Source organism: Argopecten irradians, chromosome 3 (assembly GCF_041381155.1).
Source record: "Argopecten irradians isolate NY chromosome 3, Ai_NY, whole genome shotgun sequence".
Lineage (NCBI taxonomy): Eukaryota > Metazoa > Mollusca > Bivalvia > Pectinida > Pectinidae > Argopecten > Argopecten irradians.
Genome location: NC_091136.1, coordinates 17,622,358 through 17,646,492, shown reverse-complemented (window position 1 = coordinate 17,646,492; position 24,135 = coordinate 17,622,358). Strand labels below are relative to the sequence as shown.

The 24,135-nt window shown below is 33.2% G+C and overlaps 1 protein-coding gene across 1 annotated transcript in view; it reads right to left on the bottom strand.

The window, feature by feature from the left end:
• The window catches only part of LOC138317698 (uncharacterized), a 182,734-nt gene that overhangs the window by 66,621 nt on the left and 91,978 nt on the right, over positions 1 to 24,135 (bottom strand). The window contains exons 6-7 of the mRNA XM_069259545.1: positions 20,227 to 20,253; positions 13,629 to 13,664 (exon numbers count right to left, since the gene is read on the bottom strand). Of these exons, the coding sequence (XP_069115646.1) occupies positions 13,629 to 13,664; positions 20,227 to 20,253 (63 nt within the window). The remainder of the gene's footprint in view (positions 1 to 13,628; positions 13,665 to 20,226; positions 20,254 to 24,135) is intronic.

The following is a 24,135-nucleotide window of genomic DNA, read 5'->3' as shown; positions in this document are numbered from 1 at the left end:
ATTTTATTTTTTTTAAATATAATGTTAAAGAAATTAAAAAGTATGTATTATTATGCTGAATGATTCTTCTGTCTGGGGACTCTTAATGCAATGTAATAAACTATTATCTTAGAGTAAAAAATGCTTTTTATCCTAAATCAACCTTTCTTTACACTTTTTATATGGCGAATACATTAAGACTAGGTTGGTAAATACGGTATTTTTATTATCAAGTTCTCCATATACTTACCATAGGTATATCTGGCAGAGGTGGCATCTGTAATATAAATCGTCTTTGTAAACATTTTATCCATCATCAGACTTTCAACAAGTAAACCAATTTTTGGTGAATGATCTTAAACCTTTTAGAACACAAAGTGGGAATTCGAAGTATAGCCGATTTTGAAACCGTTCGACAATCTCTTGTAGTTGAAAGGTAAAATTAAATGTACGTCATTGTTGACATATCATACGTGATCAGAGTTTCAACAATAATCAGAAATGGTTAGTCTAACATAATGAATTGTTATGTTTTTATCCATATACCTAACTCATATCTGTCTCTATGGACAGTTTTTGAAGCAAAGGTCGGAGGGGTGATATGAATCCTCACTATGGATAGTCTCACATAAAGGATTTCAATATCTGATAAACCGTTTAAATAAGTAACATGTTAAACTATACAACATGATGAACCATATGTTGTATACTGTTGAATCCGTGTATTGAATATGATTAAACATTGATGTTTAAATGCCAACCTCTGTTATTGCATATCGTTATGCTCATTCCACAATTGCAAAAGTGACATGCCTCTACGGCTATTGTACGATTATTCGGTTACATAACAAGAAACATGAAAATTATAGATACAATTAAAGTTTAAATCAAAAACTTAAAACCAAAAAGTATGTGTCCATGTGGAGTCAAAAATATCATAAATTAAACTCAATGAAATTTATTAAACTTAAATTTATAAAATGTGCTATCATGAGCCTTTAAGGATATTTTGACATTATATTTCAAAATAACAACAGCCTTTTTTTAATATCATACAGTATCTAGGTTAAAGGAGACCTAGTTATAACACTCACTATACAGTAGTGGATGTCAAACTTGTACCAGCCTCACCAGTTTTAAGTATTTTAGAAACCAGATAAATTTTGAATTTGAGATGTTTTCCATTTTTTTTTTATCAAAAATAAAATTCAAAAATAAAATTATTAAATTTAAAGCCATTTCGGTTAAGGTACAATGTATAGATTTTTTAAATATGATTTGCTTGCTCTTGTCATTTTTTCAACTGTAATGAATAACACTTGGAAACAGTAACTATTTTGAATACTAGTACATATATATATAGGTAATCTACCTCAATATAAAAATTTAATATGCTGTGTTATCTATTCATGTAAATGATTAATAAAACAAAAGAGAAGCATGAGTACACCAGGTAATTCATTTCTGCGTATGTATGAAAGCTACAAATAGATCCTTAATGTGATGATTTATTTATTTGATTTCCGTATCCTTTAACAGTATCAAGGATTTAAAATGATTTAAATACATGGTACCATATGTGTTTCCAATTCGGATGTAGAATAGAGTTCTCGTTTTATTATTTTAACGTCCTATTAACAGCCAGGGTCATTTAAGGACGTGCCAGGTTTGATTGTGGAGGAAAGCCGGAGAACACGGAGAAAAACCACCAGCCAGTAACTGTCAACTTCTCCACATTGGATTCGAACTCGGGACCCAGAGGTGGACGGCTTGTGGTAATATGTCGGGACATCTTTACCACTCGGACACCGTGGCCCACAAAAAGAGTTCTCATAAAAGGTGTCATAAATGTTATGGTAATTAGAAAGATTGGCACCTAATATAACCCATTACCCTAATTGCCCAACATGAAATTCCAATTAGCATTATACATTTCCAAGGCATTTATTGATTAAAGTATTATATTGTTAAATATCTGATGTAAGTGTGATCAGATCACTTAAAAGGGTACGTGTGTTTTTAATTAAAAACTTTATATTTTTCTTTAAATGTTCACATGAACAGTTTTCATTGGGATTGGATAAAGGGAGGAAATGGGCTTATTTGTTTATTTTTTAAGGTTTATTTTCTAGCAAAATGCTCAATATCACTAAAGGAATTGCGAAAACGGAGAAATTTATGTTTTGTTATGGATTGAGTATTTGGTCAGACCAATATGTCTATATTTTGACAATTTCTTTTTATCTTCATCAGGAGAAACGATTTATTTTTTTTATAAAAGGGGGGTAGCAGATACTTTTGCATGTTTATTCGTGATTCACATGTATAAATACATGATATTTTTCAAATATTTGATGCAGTGTCATTATGAAACGATCTAATCCATGGATATTAAATTAAGTCTGATTATTTTAACTTGATTAATGCAGTAGTGTTAGTGTTTTTTTTTCTCTGTAAAAAAACTGTTTGACATTTCTTGTGCTCTAAATTGTATCTATTTTAAAGAGATTGAGTGTCCAACCAGGCGATATTGTCTATTGTTATATTTGTTTTACTTATTTTTCGATGAAATGGGGGTAGCTAGCAGAGACTTCTACATGATTATCCATGAAAATGCATATTCCATTAAGATGCAGGGTACATGTAAGAATACGAAATTTGCGATGTCATATAAACAAATGTTTGAAAATTCTACACGCTATTTCTATATCATTGAAATCATGTCACTATGTATAACTATATAAATCAGTTTATATATTGCAGAACATATTAGTGATTAGCTGATATCGAGTATTTATAATGTCATAGTAATTATGATGAATTCCTTGCTTAATTGTATGCATAGGGACACTTACAAAATGCCACATTCAAGTTTTAAGTCTCCTTTTATTTAAAAAAATGGCAAAGTAATAGCCTAATCATTCTTCATACGCCAGGGATACTATCACTGATATAATATCTACCTCTGCATTATTTCATAATTGACTGAGGGCCAGCTATCAATCAAACCGCATTGTTTGTTTCGACATTGAATAGAAACACGTGTGTTTGCGGGCAGAGGCGTGGCTATATTACAGCTGGCAATCGGTCAATGAAACTGCAGGCAACAGAAGACACAGGTAATTTGATCATTCAACGTACATCACAGAACTTGTATAATGTTTGAAGTTGGGTGTCACTTTGTCTGTTATCTTGAAAGGAAGTCTATGCAGGACTGCATCAGTTTTGAGGTCACCTGAGACGAAGTCTCCAGTGACCTAATCTAATCGCCTTTTGTACATCGTCGTGTGTCGTGCGGTGTGCTTCGTGCGACGACAAACAATCTCTGTCTTCTTCTCCAGAATCACTGAACCAAATTCAATGACATTTTGCAGAGACATTTCATGGCCAAAGATCAATCACAATTGTGAATTATATGGATCCCTATGGACCTGAGGGTTGGGGCAAAAGGGGTCAAATAGGCTAAAACTTCAACAATCTTCTTCTAAAATTCCGGTAATGGTGGAATCAAATACTCTTCATAGATGTAATCTCGTTTCCCCCTTAGGCCATGGGCTAGGAGGGTCCCACATGCACCCCCCCCCAAACCTCCGAAGCAATATTTTTCTGAACCCTTATGACCCACTGATCACAAATCAAAATGTTAACATTGCATAAGTTGGGATGAACTTCCGTTTATGACGTCATCAAGATGGCCGCCATCTCGAATTTCACTAAAAATTGAAAAATAGTCATAACATTAACATTTTTCAACCGAAGTAGACAAATGAGGTACCAAAATGACCACAATAGAACAACAAATACATATCAGGACCACAAAATCTAATATATGTAGTGATTTCTACGCAGAAAATGAAAAAATCGGATTTAAAGCTCAAAAATGGTGATTTTTCAGCAAATTTTTCATATTTTGTTTGACGCAGCAAAAATGTTTCCCAACAGCAATCTATTATTTCTAATAAGTTTTTTGACCACTTGTCAATCAGTTTAAGCAACAAAAACAACCAAAACCAATGTTAACATCGTATAAGTTCCGGTTATGACGTCATCAAGATGGCCACCATCTCGAATTTCACTGAAAAATGAAAAATAGTCATAACATCGGCTTTTTTCAACTGAAATAGACAAATGAGGTATCAAAATGACCACAATAGAGCAACAAATACATGTCGTGACCAAATAAGCCAATATATGTAGTGATTTGAACGCAGGAAATGAAAAAATAATATTTTAAGCTCAAAAATGGTTATTTTTCAGCATTTTTTACATATTTGGCTTGACGCAGCAAAATTGTTTCCCAACAACAAATTGTTATTCACAATCAGTTATTTGACCTCTTATCAATCTGTTAAAACAACACAACAAAAATATATAGAAATGCAAAAAAAAAGAATGCTTGTTATACCCTCAATTTTATTGATTAGCAGCGTCTCAAAAATAACACAACACCTACTGATAGCGTAACAAATGTAACGTAAGCTAAGCCTGTGTTTTCGTTAATATCATTAACAGTTCCCAAAGCGTTTGTGTCTTTGAAAATGAGCACATTCATTGTTTATTTCCTATGCATAGCATAAGCAAAATGTCATATGGTTACTACAATGTCACTAATATGTCTTTCACTGGTTCTCAATGATAACCATTATCATTGTGCGTGCTTTCTCGCCTCACTGACCTATCCACTGAAGAGACTCTGCATATCTGGTAGCTGGTACATGCAGTCCGAATCAGAGTACTCGAGATATCAGTATCCAATTCGTCGAAAGCCAGATCGACGTCTTCGATGTTGATGAGCTCATGTGACACTGCATTACCAGTGTTGTCCTAGCCTTTTATGACCCATGCATGACCAGAGTTCATATTAGGAACAACAGGTTCAGGGATGTGGGATCTCTTTCAGATTCTAACATATCGTACGTATATGCTGTTTCAGACTTCTCCGGCATAATGGAAATTACACCAGATGCACATTCTTCCAATGGTGGAATTGGTTCTCTTAAGCACATAACTCCATAATTCGTATGAAGTACTATTCATCAATCTTGTGGACCCTCGTGCAACCATAAATGGCACTGGTGATATCATCGAGGTCATTAATGAGGACATAAATGTTAAATGTTTTTCATTGGTCTGACTTTTCCCACTCCCTTGAAGGTGCTGGTTGTGTCACATCTGGTGTATGCGCAAACAGACCATTGAAGACTCTCCAGTAAAAAGTTCTCTAAAGTGCTTTCCAGACTTGGCAAAGAGTGAAACTTCACTGCAGACCTCATTTATGACCTCAAAGAATCCACCTGTGCCACCTATGGTTCACAAAAAATAGGAATTGTGTTTCATACGAATTAAGGAGAACCAACTCAACCCTCCGCAGAATGTTGATCTGGTGTCTTTTCCATCATGCCGGGGAAGTCTGGAACATCAAATACGATATGTGAATCTAGGTGAAACTAGGTTGGAAACAGGAAGAGCTCCCACATCCCTGAAGCCGATGTTTCTGATCTGAACTCTGAGCATGGACAGTTGACAAGTTAGAACCACAATGGTAACCCGGTAATGTAATGTCACATCAGGTCACCGAGGTCGAAGACGACACTCTGGCGAGAAAGCACGCACAACGAAAATGATTAGCATTAAGAACTAGTGAAAGAAATATGTGACACTGTAGTAACCATCTTATATCTCGCGTTATACACAGGAAATAAACAATGGATGTGCTCATTCTAAAAGACACAATATGTTTCGAAAAGTGTCATGGTATTTGTAGTGTTAGCGGTTTGGAAAAAATAACAATCATATGCCGCATCCGGTGATGTTTTGTAAACCAAATGATGGTATAACAAATCTCTGTTGCATTTCTATATATTTTTGTTGTGTTGTTTTAACAGATTGATAAGAGGTCAAATAACTGATTGTGAATAACAATTTGTTGTTGGGAAACAATTTTGCTGCGTCGAGCCAAATATGAAAAAATGCTGAAAAATTACCATTTTTGAGCTTAAAATATCATTTTTTTCATTTCCTGCGTTCAAATCACTACATATATTGGCTTATTTGGTCACGACATGTATTTGTTGTTCTATTGTGGTCATTTTGATACCTCATTTGTCTACTTTGTTGAAAAATGCCGATGTTATGACTATTTTTCATTTTTCAGTGAAATTCGAGATGGTGGCCATCTTGATGACGTCATAACCGGAACTTATACGATGTTAACATTGGTTTTGGTTGTTTTTGTTGCTTAAACTGATTGACAAGTGGTCAAAAACTTATTAGAAATAATAGATTGCTTTTGGGAAACATTTTGGCTGCGTCAAACAAAATATGAAATATTTGCTGAAAAATCACCATTTTTGAGCTTTAAATCCGATTTTTTCATTTCCTGTGTAGAAATCACTAAATATATTGGATGTTTTGGTCCTGATATGTATTTGTTGTTCTATTGTGGTCATTTTGATATCTCATTTGTCTACTTCGGTTGAAAAATGTTAATGTTATGACTATTTTTCAATTTTTAGTGAAATTCGAGATGGCGGCCATCTTGATGACGTCATAACCGGAAGTTCATCCCAACTTATGCAATGTTAACATTTTGATTTGTGATCAGTGGGTCATAAGGGTTCAGAAAAATATTGGTTCGGAGGTTTGGGGGGGTGCATGTGGGACCCTCCTAGCCCATGGCCTGGGAGGGGTCAAGTTTACTATAATATTTAGGTAAAACACATTTTTGAGCATTATTTGGTCATTTGCAATAGAAAATGAGTCAAATGTTGTCAGAATTATCAGTATGAGATGGCCATTGAATCCTATTAACAAATTGCCCATGACTGACCCCTAGGGAACTGAGAGGTGGTGCTAAAAAGGGTCAAATAGGATAGGCTAAAACTTCAAAAACCTTCTAAAATTCTGGAAATGGTAGAATCAAATACCCTTCATAGGTGGAAAGGCCTTAAGGTCCTTCACAAATATTGTGAATTATATATGACCCTGGAGTCTCATGTTTCCCCCTTGGGAGGGAGTCAATGTTACTATAGTTTTTTATAGGGAAAACACACTTTTGAACAATATTTGGTCATTTGTAATAGAAAATGAGTCAATATGATATGACCATTGAATCCTATTAGCAAATTTTCCATGACTGACTACAAGGGGCCTGAGGAGCGGGTTTCTTTTAATTCAAAAATGTTATTTAAAGATTTGAACCAACTTTGCAATGTTCTGAATGTAACAGGGTGCAGAATTTACAATAAATGTAATACCTGCCTCTGACAGGGATCGAACTCGGGACCTCTGGATTACTAGTCTGACCCTAAACCGATTGAGCTAAAGAGAAGTTCTCTCTAGCCGAGCGATATATTGCGGCTAGTATTAACCAGGGTTACATACTCCCCCTCCAGGAATCAACTCGTCCTCGAGTTTCCAGGGGGTAACATCGATTCCTTCGCAGGTATCGTGAAGTATCATTCCCGAGTCCCTACATGGGCGCCAATGTAACAGGGTGCAGGATTTACAATAAATTTATTACCTGCCTCTGCCAGGGATCGAACTCGGGACCTCTGTAATATTAGTCTGACGCTCAACCGATTGAGCTAAAGAGAAATTATCTCTGGGCGAGCGATATATTGCTGCTAGTATTAACCAGGGTTACATCAGGCACTCAAGACTGTCAACGCCTCTTGGGCCTCTTAGTTTTTTTTAACTGCCTCCGATTTTACTAAGATATGCTAGTCCATGGGTGTATATTACGTCAATGATAGTAACCCCTGGAGTATTGAGAATGTAGCCAAAAATGATTTCTGCAAGCCTGTTATTGGTCATTTTTTTGACTTCAATTCTACTATGAGATACTCAAGGTGTGGATATTACGTCAGTGATAGTAACCCATGGAAATATTGAGGATGTAGCTGAAAAGGAACTTTCATTTTTTAATTACCTTCCTTTGTTGGTGTTTTTATAGAAAATCAATTAAAATATATCTTCCAGGTTATCGGCCAGTATTTTTTATATAATGAACTACCACGTTTTTTTAATAAATAACCTTGACCTTTATTCAAGGTCACACGGGTCAAATAGACTAAAATCCTGATATAACTTCAAACTCTGGTATATTTTCCATAATCTAATGAAATTGGTCCCGTTTAAGAATAACAGCAAGAGTTATCTCCCATTTCTCTTCTCTTCATTTCATCCGCGACACTCCTTCAGGTGTCGACCAACTAGTAAATTAAACTCAATGACCGTTTTCTAGTACTTTCACCATGTCTTGATGGCTAATCAAGAGTATGTATGATTTAATAATAATTTATATTTGTGAAGATTCATCGAGACTTGCCAAAGTATTAGAGGAAGGTTGATGAGTTTAAATCTATATTAAATAGTGTTGTTCCAAACCCCATATATGTAAATTTCATTTAACTCGACATAATATGTAACAGTAATTGACTGACTGGTATACCTTTCCTTTTTAACTTTTCTTCGGTTAATGCAAAAGTTACATGTGTCGTATATTTGAAACTCGCGAATCAAGAAGAGCTTTCAATATGTTATGCATCCTCAATAGTTTTTAACATGTTAAAAAATTCAAACTTATTGAGACTTACAATACTTACAAGTACTTTCAAAATAAGAGTTGAAAAAATGATTTTTGGCAGCGCTGCCATTAAAGTCACATCAACAGTTCATTGAAATGGATACATACAGACCATGAAGCTAAATTGTGGTCTGTGTAATTAGTAATTTCTAGATATGTTTCAATCTAAACAGACATCAAGCATTAAAAATATATAATTCCTGTGATGTAGCTAACGTTTATAAGGCATCATAAATAAGTATCTGTCCATTTGCTTGATCTTCACTGTGACAGTTTATGATTTTCACTGTGACAGTTTAATTTATTAAACCTGGTGGTTTTCAATAGATAACTGAGGAAAAATAGCATGCCATTTTATCGCACGATATCGGCACATATAACTTTAAACTACGTGTAGCGTGGAAATTTATGTCACGCTTCGTTTTTATTAGTTGTTAAAGTTAAAGTTTATTTGTATTGTAAAATAACAGTTTTATACTATTTAGTTGATAGTTTTAGTTTATATATGTGCAATATGTATAGTGCGTATATATATACATAGGACAGTTAGGGACCAGGTCGTTACGTACGTATACGTAGGGAGCTAGAGCACCGCATTCCGTTTTCCATATACGGAGTTGTTTACGACTTGGGCTGTGTATTAGGGTCCAGTTTGATGGACATGTTGCGTAAGGTGTTCGTATTAATAGTAACAGAGAGCTAAATTTAGGTAGTGGTCACTTAGGCCAGCCAATTAGAGTTAGGTTGGGAGTGGGGATGGAAGTAGGTAGAAATACGTAATCGTAGTAAGATTCAGCCAATGAACGTGAGAATGAAGATGGAAGGAGCGAGGTTTTAGCCAATTAGAGGACAGTATGAAAGTGGTATAAAAGGGGGTGCACGTGACGAAAAGACAGTTTACATGAAATTTTGGGACTTACATGTACTCCGCTCATCTCAGGATCAGTTATTTTCATTCGGATTGCTTTACTACACTTAGTGTGTTTGTGACTAAGGGATTTATACTTGGGATGTACTGTACTGACATTCCCTACATGTATCAGTGATGTGATATATACGAATTACTCTATCAGTCTTAGTGTGTTTGTGACTATGGGATTTATACTTGCATTTGGGATGTACTGAATACTTCGCAATTATGGATATCACCTAGCAGTGAACTTAAGTGAAACAGTGTACCAGTGTGTGTGTTCCTAATGGATTTATTGTGAACTACATTACGTGGATGTTTATGTGAATAAATGATGTGCATTTTAAAGTGACGTTTTCTAGTTTTCCCTGCCGTAGTCACCTTCCATCACGGACTTACGATATAAAATATCGTCTCGTCATAGCCTAAGTGCTATCATATTTTGGAGAAAACGCTACATACAGTTTTGTTGTTTTAGGTCACAGTTCATTAAAGTCTGACTGTGTTTGACACAGCAGATTTTAGAATTTGAAAGTGTCTATGGACCAATTTAAGACACAAAATGTATAAATACAGAAAAATTTTACTGCTCTCCTGTACGAGTTTTTTTTAATATGTTTTCATCTGTATTAAGTAAAAGGTGAAGATTCGGAACTCTCTTATTTAAAACTGGAATTGTTAAAGCGCTTAACAATTGTTCATAACTTGGCTTATGATTTGAGAGTGCATTTAGGTCAGATATTAGAAGACACACTTGCGTACTCTTTAATTCATTGTCATTTCCATATTTATTCAAATATCTGATTTTTTAAAGCACAAATATAGTATCACTATACATTGTTGAAGTACATTATATATTTATTTTAAGAATATGATTATGAGTTGTCCGGATTAATTTGCAGACAATACGTGCACGGAGAGGATATTATTGTGACGCTTAATTAAACGATAGCGAGAGGACCGATCTATTGTTTAATTAAGCGTCAGAATAATATGCTCTTTGGGAACGTATTGTCTGCAAATTGATCCGAACAACTTCTTTGATTCAATCGATGACGTTGATGATATTTATTCTAAAATAGATTCATTGACATATCTATCGAAGATTCAATGTTAATAATGAATTTTAGCTACCTAGTAATAAATCAAATCATATGTTTTCCATTTTATGGTTTGACACAATTAAAAAAATAGAATATGATTTGGTCACTTAATATTATGCTTCAAATACAAGTACATGTATGTGTTTTAAATAAAAAGACATAATTAAATCAATTTATATCTTTCATCAATAAGTTGAACATTTTATTTGAGTTAAACAATTTGATAGTACAATAATATGTTGCCACATGTTTTAAGGACTAATAAACATGACAAAATAGCCACATAAATTCAAAGTGGTACAGGCTATGATCACTTTAATACTCTCAGGTAGGACAACATGAAGTGACCTAAGAGTGTTTATGTAAATAACAACCCAGAAAACTGATCTTTTAGATTGCAAAAAATGTTAGGTAATTGAAACATTATCAATCAAATTAATCGAAATTGCAATTTTGAAAAATAATAATAATAAACTGTAGAAGCTTTTTTAAAATCCATTTTAAATGGAATAATTTTATGAGGTAGTAACTCAGCACTCAGAGTTCCGTTCTAACGGTTACTTTACATCCTACTATTTTCTATAGATTTATTTTTCAAATTGCATGTTTTCAATTAAAAAAAAATCAGTACTTTTAAAATAGCATGGTAAAGTGCGTTTTTTTATTGCTTATATGTTCAGAGACCGTAAGGAAAATGTTTATACCATTCTTTATTTTTTTTATTTACATTACTTTTTGGTGGTACACAATACCTTAAAAGGCATACTTGTATGATGACCCTGCACAATCAGTAAAACTGTCTTTAAAGTTAGGAAATGGGTTTTCAAAGGGTCATATTATTTTTAACGCATATTGCTCGAAATTTGTTTATTCATTCTTGACACGCTTGAATCACTTGTGGTGAACAAAAAAAAAAAATCAAAATTTGACATATTTACAGGCCTCACACCACAATAATATACGTCCGGGTCGTTGTAGATGATTGAAGTGCATTATAATTTTTTAGGGATGTTGTAAAATACTTTTTTCTGGTTTAGTCTTATTTTATAACGTAGAAATGACGTCATTTTTTGTTACATCGTTTCCGATTCACTGAAACTACTTTGGAATTAATTCAAAGGAAAACAACCATCCACACAATTTAAATAAGAGTTTCGTGGGATTACATTGAATTATACAGATCAACTTTAATACAAAATTTATGTCATGGATCTTCGTCACAAAAATCAATTTGTAATTTCATCATAAACGTATTTGACTAGCACGTTTCCAGCTCAGCAATTGTCATCTTTCGATGACAATGTAAATCAAAATATACACCATGTACATTTGTATAATGATTGGGTAACAAATTGTATCCAATTATTTAGAAATGATATTAAATATAGGTTATCAATGATCTTGAACTTTCTACAGCACAACGGAGGGATTTGATGCACAGCTTTTTTGAAACCATCCGGAATTATCTTGTAGTGAGAGGTATTTAAAGAAATTCAAAAGTAAATATAGTTCTGCTGACTACATATCCTGTATCCTGATGCTATGCAATAAAACATTACTATTACCTTCTAGACACTTTTTTTATGGCGAAGCAAAATACCGATGTGGTGATATAAATCCTAACTATGTATCGATAGTCTCACATAAAGGCATTCTATATCTGATATACCCTTTATATAAGTTATATGTTACTCTATACAACGTGAAAGGACCATATATGTTGTTCTATGTGGAATCCGAGTATTGAATATGAGTTAGTAATTTTTTATTATTTTTCTTGGTTTTTCCGTCTATCTCATTGGACGTCGCTACCCCACGTGCCCCCCTATAAAACAATGATCGACTGGTAAAAGTTGATTGAAAAAAGTTGATTGACCGATATGTCTATAAATAGATAGGGATTTCTCAATCTAGCGCATCAAATCGTCTACGTCATTTAAGCGTACTGAGTACGACATGCATAAATAAAGTTGATAAAATTGATAAATAAGCGTTTCTAAGATGCCGATTTTGTTGGTTAACACATTTTTGTCAAACACAGCGAATGATAGACAGGACGGGTTTGTCTCTCTGCCGGTAGTCTTAATTGATAAATGGAACATTTTATAACAACGTCGGAGCTACAACTACAAAGATGTAATTATGATACACGTAAGGGCGGAGCTTTTATTTTAGATCACTAATATAAGGTATACTGTACACGTCGTTTAATTATCGGACATTGAGAGAATTATGAAAATACTATGTATGATGATGCATTCGCTATCTTTTTTATTCTACTGTTACATGTATCTGGAAATCAGAGCTAATGGAAAACTGTATCTTATCTTCGTTTCATTGGTACGGTCATTTTAATATCTTATGATTTAATTTCGCGGTAATTAATATTTCTGAAAATACTACCCAACTTAGATTACAAAGTAAAAACACAATTCAAAACAATAAAACACCACACCAAAAAAAAAAAAAATTTGTAGCATTTTGAATTTAGGGTCGATGCATGTTTGTATTGAACGATAGAAAATATTATCAACCACCGGGACTACTTCCTCGGTCGATAATGTTTTCTGTTGGTCCATATAAAACATGCACCGACCTCATTCTTAAATGCTATAAATTGTTATGTTAAAAAATGGTTTAAATTGGGAAAAAGATAAACGATGTATAATGATTTTGACAAACACTTTGTGGTAATTGATCTTGATCCGTCTAGAGCACAAAGGCGAGGATTCTAAGTGTAGCACTGAGTATGAAAACCAGTCCGGTATTCTGTTACAGTTGAGTGGTATTCTGTGTTGTACAAATGGCTTTATATCATTTTAATGTTTAAAAATAAAATTTATGTTTCAGAAATTAAGTTGATACAGCTATGCTAAATGAATCTCTTGTGTGGAAATTTTTTGTTGTGTAACATAGAATTACTTTTGAATAAAGTTTGATTTTGAACCAAAACAACCTTTCTACACACTTTTTATATGGCGACTATATTAAGACTCGGTTTGTAAATGCATTTTTGTAAATCAACTAGTTTCTCCATACAAATACTTACCAGAGGTTCTGGTGATGACCGAGAAGCGTTTCCCACCTGTAAAGTAAACCGTCTTGTTGACATATTATACGAAATCACACTTTCATCAAGTAAACCAATCAAAAATCGTTAAGTCTGACATAATGACTTGTTATGCTTTTATTCATATACCTACCTCGTATTTGTCGCTATGTTTACAAACAAGTGATGAAAACAGTTTCGATGAAAAAATTCGATGAAATGATATGAATCCTTACTATGTATCGATAGTCTCACATTAATGATTTCAATATCTGACAAACCCTATACATAAGTTACACATTACTCGGGTGTAGTTGTTAAGCCGTTCGCGTTTCACCTAGCCGGCCGGGGTTCGATCTCCGGCATGGACGTGAAAAGCCAATTTTGGTGAATGATCTTAAACCTTTTAGAACACAAAGTGGGAATTCGAAGTATAGCCGATTTTGAAACCGTTCGACAATCTCTTGTAGTTAAAAGGTAAAATTAAATGTACGTCATTGTTGACATATCATACGTGATCAGAGTTTCAACAATAATCAGAAATGGTGAGTCTAACATAATGAATTGTTATGCTTTTATCCATATACCTTACTCATATCTGTCTCTATGGACAGTTTTTGAAGCAAAGTTCGGAGGGGTGATATGAATCCTCACTATGGATAGTCTCACATAAAGGATTTCAATATCTGATAAACCGTTTAAATAAGTAACATGTTAAACTATACAACGTGATGAACCATATGTTGTATACTGTTGAATCCGTGTATTGAATATGATTAAACATTGATGTTTAAATGCCAACCTCTGTTATTGCATATCGTTATGCTCATTCCACAATTGCAAAAGTGACATGCTTCTACGGCTATTGTACGATTATTCGGTTACATAACAAGAAACATGAAAATTATAGATACAATTAAAGTTTAAATCAAAAACTTAAAACCAAAAAGTATGTGTCCATGTGGAGTCAAAAATATCATAAATTAAACTCAATGAAATTTATTAAACTTAAATTTATAAAATGTGCTATACCATGAGGCTTTAAGGATATTTTGACATTATATTTCAAAATATCTACATCTTTTTTCTTAAATATCATATAGTATCTAGGTTTAAGGAGACCTAGTTATAACACTCACTATACAGTAGTGGATTTCAAACTTGTAACAGCCTCACCAGTTTTAAGTATTTTTGAAACCAGATACATTTTGAATTTGAGATGTTTTCCAATTTTTTCTAAATCAAAAATAAAATTCAAAAATCAAATTATTAAATTGAAAGCCATTCCGGTTAAGGTACAATGTATTGTCATTTTTTTCATCTGTAATGAATAACACTTGGAAACAGTAACTATTTTGAATTCTAGTACCTATATATATATATATGTGATATTCCTCAATATAAAAATCAAATATGCTGTGTTATCTATTCATGTAAATGATTAATAAAACAAAAGAAAAGCAGGAAAGGTACACCAGGTAATTCATTTCTGTGTATGTATAAAAGTTACAAATATATCCTTAATGTGATGATTTATTTATTTGATTTCAATATCCTTTAGCAGTATCAAGGATTTAAAATAATTTAAATACCTGGTACCATATGTGTTTCCAATTCGGATGTAGAATAGAGTTCTCTTTTTATTAGTTTAACGTCCTATTAACAGCCAGGGTCATTTAAGGAAGTGCCAGGTTTGATGGTGGAGGAAAGCCGGAGAACCTGGAGAAAAACCACCGGCCAGCTGTCAGTAACTGTCAACTTCTCCACATAGGATTCGAACTTGTGACCCAGAGGTAGACGGCTTGTGGTAATATGTCGGGACATCTTTACCACTCGGCCACCGTGGCCCCACGAATAGAGTTCTCATAGAAGGTCTCATAAATGTTATAATAATTAGAAAGATTGGCACCTAATATAACCCATTACCCTAATTGCCCAGCATTATATTCCAATTAGCATTATGCATTTTCAAGGTATTTCTTGATTTAAGCATTATATTATTAAATATCTGATGTAAGTGTGATCAGATGACTTAAAAGGGTACGTGTGTTTTGAATTAAAAACTTTATATTCTTTAAATGGTCACATTTTTCATTGGGATTGGATAAAGGGAGGTAATTGGCATATTTGTTTATTTTGTAAGGTATATTTTCTAGCAAAATGCTCAATATCACTAAAGGAATTGCGAAAAACTGAGGAATTTATGTTTTGTTATGGATTGAGTATTTGGTCAGACCAATATGTCTATATTTTGACAATTTTTTTTTATCTTCATCAGGAGAAACGATTTATTTTTTGATAAAAGGGGGGTAGCAGATACTTTTGCATGCTTATTCGTGATTCACATGTATAAGTACATGATGTTTTTCAAATATTTGATGCCGTGTCATTATGAAACGATATAATCCATGGATATTAAATGAATTTTGATTATTTTTACTTGATTAATGCAGTTGTGTTATTTTGTTGTTTTTTTTTCTCTGTAAAAAAACTGTTGGACATTTCTTATTCTCTAAATTGTATCTATTTTAAAGAGATTGAGTGTCCAGCCAGGCGATATTGTCTATTGTTTCCAATTTTTTACTTATTTTTCGATAAAATTGGGGTAGCTAGCAGAGACTTTTAAATGATTATCCATAAAAATAGATATTCCAGGCAGCTGCAGGGTAAGAATACGAAACTTGCGATGTCATATAAGCAAATGTTTGAAAATTGTACATGACATCTCTATTTCATTGAAATCATGTCACTATTTATAATTATATAAATCAGTTTTATATATTGCAGAACATATAAGTGATTAGCTGATATCGAGTATTTATGATGTCATAGTAATTATGATGAACTCCTTGCTTAATTGTATGTCATAGGGACAATTACAAAATGCCACATTTAAGTTTTAAGTCTCCCTTTATTCAAGAAAATGGCAGTGTTATATTTGTAGCCTAATGTTTCAAGGACTAATAAACATGACAAAACAGCCCCATTACTTAAAAATGATACAGACTATGCTCATTTTAATACTCTCAGGCGGAGTCTTCCAAGAGTGTTTATGTAAATAACAACTCAGAATATTTGTCTTTTAATTTGCAAAAAGTTGCTGAATTGCATGTCATAGGGACAATTACAAAATGCCACATTCAGGTTTTAAGTCTCCCTTTATTTAAGAAAATGGCAAAGTAATAGCCTAATTATTCTCCATACGCCAGGGTTACTATCACTGACATAATATCTACCCCTGCACTATTTCATAATTGACTGATCGCCAGCTGTCAATCACACCGCATTGTTTGTTTCGACATTGAATAGAAACACGTGTGTTTGCGGGTAGAGGCGTGGCTATATTACACCTGGCAATCGGTCAATGAAACTGCAGGCAACAGAAGACACAGGTAATTTGACCATTTAACGTACATCAAAGAATTTGTATAATGTGGTTCACTGTACATAAATGTTGGTTTGAAGTTGGGTGTCACTTTCTCTGTTATCTTCAAAGGAAGTCTATGAAGGACTGTATCAGTTTTGAGGTCACCTGAGACGAAGTCTCCAGTGACCTATTTTAATCGCCTTTTGTACATCGTCGTGTGTCGTGCGGTGTGCTTCGTGAGACGACAATCAATCTTCGTCCTCTTCTCCAGAAACACTAAACCAAATTCAATTCAATGAAATTTTGCAGAGACCTTTCATGGCCAAAGGTCAATCAAAATTGTGAATTATATGGTCCTCTTTGGACCTGCGGGTTGGGGCCAAAAGGATTCAAATAGGCTCAAACGTCAACAATCTTCTTCTAAAATTCCGGAAATGGTGGAATCAAATACTCTTCATAGATGTAATCTCGTTTCCATCTGGGGAGGGTTCCAGTTTACTATAATTTATAGGTAAAACACATTATTTATTGAGCATTATTTGGTCATTTGTAATACAAAATGAGTCAAATGTTGTCAGAATTATTAATATGATATGGTCATTGAATCCTGTTAACAAATTTTCCATGACTGACCACCAGGGGCCTGAGGAGTGGGTCCGAAAAGGGTTTCTTTTAATTCACAAAATGTTATTTAAAGATTTGAACCAACTTTGCAATGTTCTGTATGTAAAAGGGTGCAGGATTTACAATAAATTTATTACCTGCCTCTGCCAGGGATCGAACTCGGGACCTCTGGATTACTAGTCTGACCCTCAACCGATTGAGCTAAAGGGAAGTTCTCTCAAGGCGAGCGATATATTGCGGCTAGTATTAACCAGGGTAACATACTTCCTCTCCAGGAATCAACTCGTCCTCGAGTTTCCAGGGGTTACAACGATGCCTTCGCAGGTATCGTGAAGTATCATCCCGAGACCCTACATGGGCGCCAATCTAACAGGATGCAGGATTTACAATAAATTTATTACCTGCCTCTGCCACGGATCGAACTCGGGACCTCTGGAATACTAGTCTGACCCTCAACCGATTGAGCTAAAAGGAAATTCTCTCTAGCCGTGCAATATATTGCTGCTAGTATTAACCAGGGTTACTCCAGGAAATCAGGTGACTGTCAAGGCCTTTTGGGCCTCTTGTTTTCTTTTGAACTGCCTCCGGTTTTACTAAGAGATGCTAGTCCATGGGTGTATATTACGTCAGTGATAGTAAACCCTGGAGTATTGAGAATGTAGCCAAAATGATTTCTGCAAGCCTGTTATTGGTCAGTTTTTTTCTTCTGAAGTGACTTCAATTTTACTATGAGATACTCAAGGTGTGGATATTACGTCAGTGATAGTAACACATGGAATATAGAGGATGTATCTGAAAAGTATTTTTCATTTTTTAATTACCTTCCTTTGTTGGTGGTTTTATAGAAAATCAATTAAAATGTATCTTTCAGGTTATCTGCCAGAATATGTTATATAATGAACTACCAAGGTTTTTTTAAATAAATAACCTTTACCTTTATTCAAGGTCACACGGGTCAAATAGACTAAAATCCTGATATGACTTCAAACTCTGGTATATTTTCCATAACCTAATGAAGTTGATTCCGTTTAAGAATAACAACAAGAGTTATCTTCCATTTCTCTTCTCTTCATTTCATCCGCGACACTCCTTCAGGTGTCGCCCAATTAGTAAACTCAATGACCGTCTTCTGGTACTTTCACCATGTCTTAATGGATAATTAATGGTATCTATGATTTCATAATTATTTATGTTTGTGAAGAGCAGTCAAAACTTGACAAAAGTATTAGAGAAAGGTTGATGAGTTTAAATTTTGTTTTAGATATTGTTGTTCCAAACCCCATTTTTGTAAATTTCATTTAACTCGACATAATATGTAGCAGTAATTGACTGACTGGTATACAATTTGTATATGAGTTCGAACATCATTTCCTTTTAAACTTTTTCTTCGGTTAATGCAAAAGTTACATGTTTTGTATTTTTCATACTCACGAATCAAGAAGAGTTTTCAATATAGTTATTCATCATCAAAAGTTTTTACCATATTTAAAAAGTTCAAAACCTATTGAGAATTACGATACTTTCATGCTCATGTTCAACTCTTCAATAAGAGTTGAAAAATGTTTTTTGGCAGTGCTGCCATTAAAGTCACATCAACAGTGCATTGAAATGGATACATGCAGACCATGAAGCCAAATTGTGGTCTACAATTTCATTTCACGTTTTACAGTGTAATTAGTAATTGTTAAGTAACTTCTACAAGTATGTTCCCATCTAAACAGACATCAAGCATAAAAAATCAAGAATTTCACAGCGCATAATTTCTGTGTTTTGGCTAACGTTTATAAGGCATCATAAATGATTGTCTGTTCATTTGCTTGGTTTTCATAGTTTAGTTCAATAAACATGGCGGTTTTCAAAAGATGAATGAGGAAAAATAGCATGCCATTTTGTCGCACGATAACGGCACATATAACCATAAATACGGTTTTAATAATTTTAGGTAACAGGTCTTTAAAGTCTGACTGTATTTGGCACAGCAGATTTTAGAATTTGATAGTGTCCATAAATCCAATTTAAGACACATACTGTATAAATACAGTAAAATGTTACTGCTCTGCTGTACGAGTTTTTCCTTGATAAAATTTCATCTATATTAACTAAAGTTGAATATTTAGAACTAATTTAAAACTGGAATTGTTTACTGCCGTTAAACCCTATCTGTGAACGACTAAAGTACTATACTACTGTAGCGAGTGTACACTGTATTGAATGAAGTGACGCGACAAGATAATCGCGTCCCACTCACCTTAAGGTGGCGATCATTGGCTGAACTTGAAGTAGGCGGAGTTAAAAAAATGACGAGTATAGCCCGGGATATAGATTAATGCGAATTTTACCTAACTGTGTTTGAATCATTATATTTCTGCTTTTTTTTATTTAATATTTGGAGATGGTTTCATGCTAGCATTTTTCAAAACTTTCCATTTCTTTCAAGCAAATGTTCGCTGCTTATCCGACTTAAATGTTATTTAATAAAGTAAATGATTTTCAAAACCTTATGAACATCAAGATCATCTAGATTTAAAAAGTATGCTGTAATTCATATTATCGTTGAAGTTGAATATATATACAATATTTGTGTTATCAAGTTCTCCATATACTTACCCAACAGCTTTCTTCCAGATCTATCATCTGTAATATAAATCGTCTTTGTAAACATATTATCCATCATCAGACTTTCAACAAGTAAACCAATTTGTGATGAATGATCGTAAACCTTTTAGAACACATAGTGGGAATTCGAAGTATAGCCGATTTTGAAACCGTTCGACAATCTCTTGTAGTTGAAAGGTAAAATTAAATGTACGTCATTGTTGACATATCATACGTGATCAGAGTTTCAACAATAATCAGAAATGGTGAGTCTAACATAATGAATTGTTATGCTTTTATCCATATACCTTACTCATATCTGTCTCTATGGACAGTTTTTGAAACAAAGTTCGGAGGGGTGATATGAATCCTCACTATGGATAGTCTAACATAAAGGATTTCAATATCTGATAAACCGTTTAAATAAGTAACATGTTAAACTATACAACGTGATGAACCATATGTTGTATACTGTTGAATCCGTGTATTGAATATGATTAAACATTGATGTTTAAATGCCAACCTCTGTTATTGCATATCGTTATGTTCATTCCACAATTGCAAAAGTGATATGCTTCTACAGCTATAGTACGATTATTCGGTTACATAACAAGAAACATGAAAATTAGAAATTCAATAAAAGTTTAAATCTAAAACTTAAAGCTAAAAAAGTATGTGTCCATGTGGAGTCAAAAATATAATAAATTAAACTCAATGAAATTTATTAAACTTAAATGTATAAAATTTGATATACCACGAGCCTTTAAGGATATTTTGACATTATATTTCCAAAATAACAACAGTTTTTTTTTTTTTTTTTTTTTTTTTTTTTTAATATCATACAGTATCTAGGTAAAAGGAGACCTAGTTATAATACTCACTATACAGTATTGGATGTCAAACTTGTAACAGCCTCATCAGTTTTAAGTATTTTAGAAACCAGATAAATTTTGAATTTGAGAAATATTTTCCAAATTTTTCTAAATCAAAAATAAAATCCAAAAATAAGATTATTAAATTGAAAGCCATTTCGGTTAAGGCACAATGTATGGACTTTTAAATATGATTTGCATGCTCTTGACATTTTTTCCATCTGTAATGAATAACACTTGGAAACAGTAAATATTTTGAATACTAGTACCTATACATATATAGGTAATCTTCCTCAATATAAAAATTAAATATGCTGTGTTATCTATTGATGTAAATAATTAATAAAACAAAAGAGAAGCATGAAAGGTACACCAGGTAATTCATTTCTGCGTATGTATAAAAGCTACAAATATATCGTTAATGTGATGATTTATTTAACTGATTTTCTTATCAGTTAGCAGTATCAAGGATTTAAATAATTTAAATACCTGGTACTGTTTGAATGCCCTCCTCTTGGAAGGAGGAATAATGCAGTATAGCCGATTATGAAACTATCCGGATTTATCTTGTAGTTGAGAGGTATATCTATGGGTACAATTATTATATATCATTCCATATATATTTCAAAAGCATGAAAAGTGTATATGGTTATGGAGAATCTCTTTACAATCTCCTGTGGGGGAAACTTATGGCTATGTGATAAAATATTTCTTTTGATTAAATTTTGATTTTGAACCTAAAACAACCTTTCTAGACATGGAGACTACATTAAGACTCGGTTGGTATATACATTTTTAAATACATCCGCTGTATAACTTGTTTCTCAATCGATGCAAAATAAACAAAGTTTATATTTTATACACCGTGATTGATCGTATATGTTGTTTACTGTTGAATCCGAGTATTGAATATGAGTTATTCATCTATGTTTAAATGGTTTAAATGAAAATATAAACCATGTTTAATGATTTGGCAACACTTTTTGACGAATGATCTTGAACCTTCTAGAGCACAAAGGGGGAATTCGAAATAAAGCCGATTATGAAACACTACGGAATTCTCCTACAGTTGAGAGGTATATCTATGTGTATAATGATTATATGTCATTTTTTTTTTTTTTAAATCTAATGTTAAAACAATTAAAAAGTATGTATTGTTATGCTGAATGATTCTTCTGTCTGGGGACTCTTAATGCAATGTAATAAACTATTATCTTTGAGTAAAAAATGCTTTTGAACCTAAATCAACCTTTCTTGACACTTTTTATATGGCGAATACATTAAGACTAGGTCGGTATCAAGGATTTAAATAATTTAAATACCTGGTACCATATGTGTTTCCAATTCGGATGTAGAAAATGGTTCTCTTTTTTGTATTTAGTTTAACGTCCTATTGACAGCCAGGGTCATTTAAGGACGTGCCAGGTTTGATGGTGGAGGAAAGCAGGAAAACCCGGAGAAAAACCACCGGCCAGCTGTCAGTACCTGGCAACTGCTCCACATTGGATTCGAACTCGTGACCCAGAGGTGGACGGCTTGTGGTAATATGTCGTGACATCTTTACCACTCGGCCACCGTGGCCCCACGAATAGAGTTCTCATAAAAGGTCTCATAAATGTTATGATAATTAGAGAGATTGGCACCTAATATAACCCATTACCCTAATTGCCCAACATGAAATTCCAATTAGCATTATACATTTCTAAGGCATCTCTTGATTAAAGCATTATATTGTTAAATATCTGGTGTAAGGGTGATCAGATAACTTAAAAGGGTACGTGTGTTTTGAATTAAAACGTTATATTCTTGAAATGTTCACATGAACAGTTTTCATTGGATTGGATAAAGGGAGGTGATTGGCTTATTTGTTAATGTTTTAAGGTATATTTTCTAGCAAAATGCTCAATATCACCAAAGGAATTGCGAAAACATATATTTTGACAATTGTTTTATCTACATCAGAAGAAACTATTTCTTTTTTGATAAAATGGGGGAAGCAGATACTTTTGCATGTTTATTCGTGTTTCACATGTATATGTACATGCTATTTTTCGAACATTTGATGTCGTGTCATTATGAAACGATATAATGCATGAATATTAAATGAATTCTGATTATTTTAATTTGATTAATGCAGTAGTGTTATTTTGTTGTTTTTTTCTCTGTAAAAATACGGTTTGACATTTCTTTTTCTAGCTGGGTAGCTAGCAGAGACACTTTTTGTATAATTGTCTTAATGCAAGTAGTGTTGTTTTGTTATTTTTCGATGTAAAAATTAGCACACATGATTATCCATGAAAATGCATATTCCAGGCAGCTGCAGGGTAAGAATACGAAACTTGCGATGTCCTATTAACAAATGTTTGAGAATTGTACATGACATCTCTACATCATTGAAATCATGTCACTATTTATTATTATATAAATCAGTTTATATATTGCAGAACATATTAGTGATTAGCTGATATCGAGTATTTATGATGTTATAGCAATTATGATGAACTCATTGCTTAATTGTATGTTCATTTCATCCGCGACACTCCTTTAGGTGCCGCCCAACTAGTAAATTAAACTCAATGACCGTTTTCTAGTACTTTCACCATGTCTTGATGGCTAATCAAGAGTATCTATGATTTAATATTAATTTATATTTGTGAAGAGTCATCAAGACTTGACAAAAGTATTAGAGGAAGGTTGATGAGTTTAAATCTATATTAAATAATGTTGTTCCAAACCCTATATTTGTAAATTTCATTTAACTCGACATAATATGTAGCAGTAATTGACTAACTGGTATACCATTTGCATATGAGTTCGAACAGCATTTCCTTTTTAACTTTTCTTCGGTTAATGCAAAAGCTATATGTGTAGTATATTTCATACTCGCGAATCAAGAGGAGCTTTCAATTTGCTATCCATTCTCAAAAGTTTTCAACATGTTAAAAAAATTCAAAACTTATTGAGAATTAAAATGCTTTCAAGTACTTTCAAAATAAGAGTTGAAAAATGATTTTTGGCAGCGCTGCAATTAAAGTCACATCAACAGTGC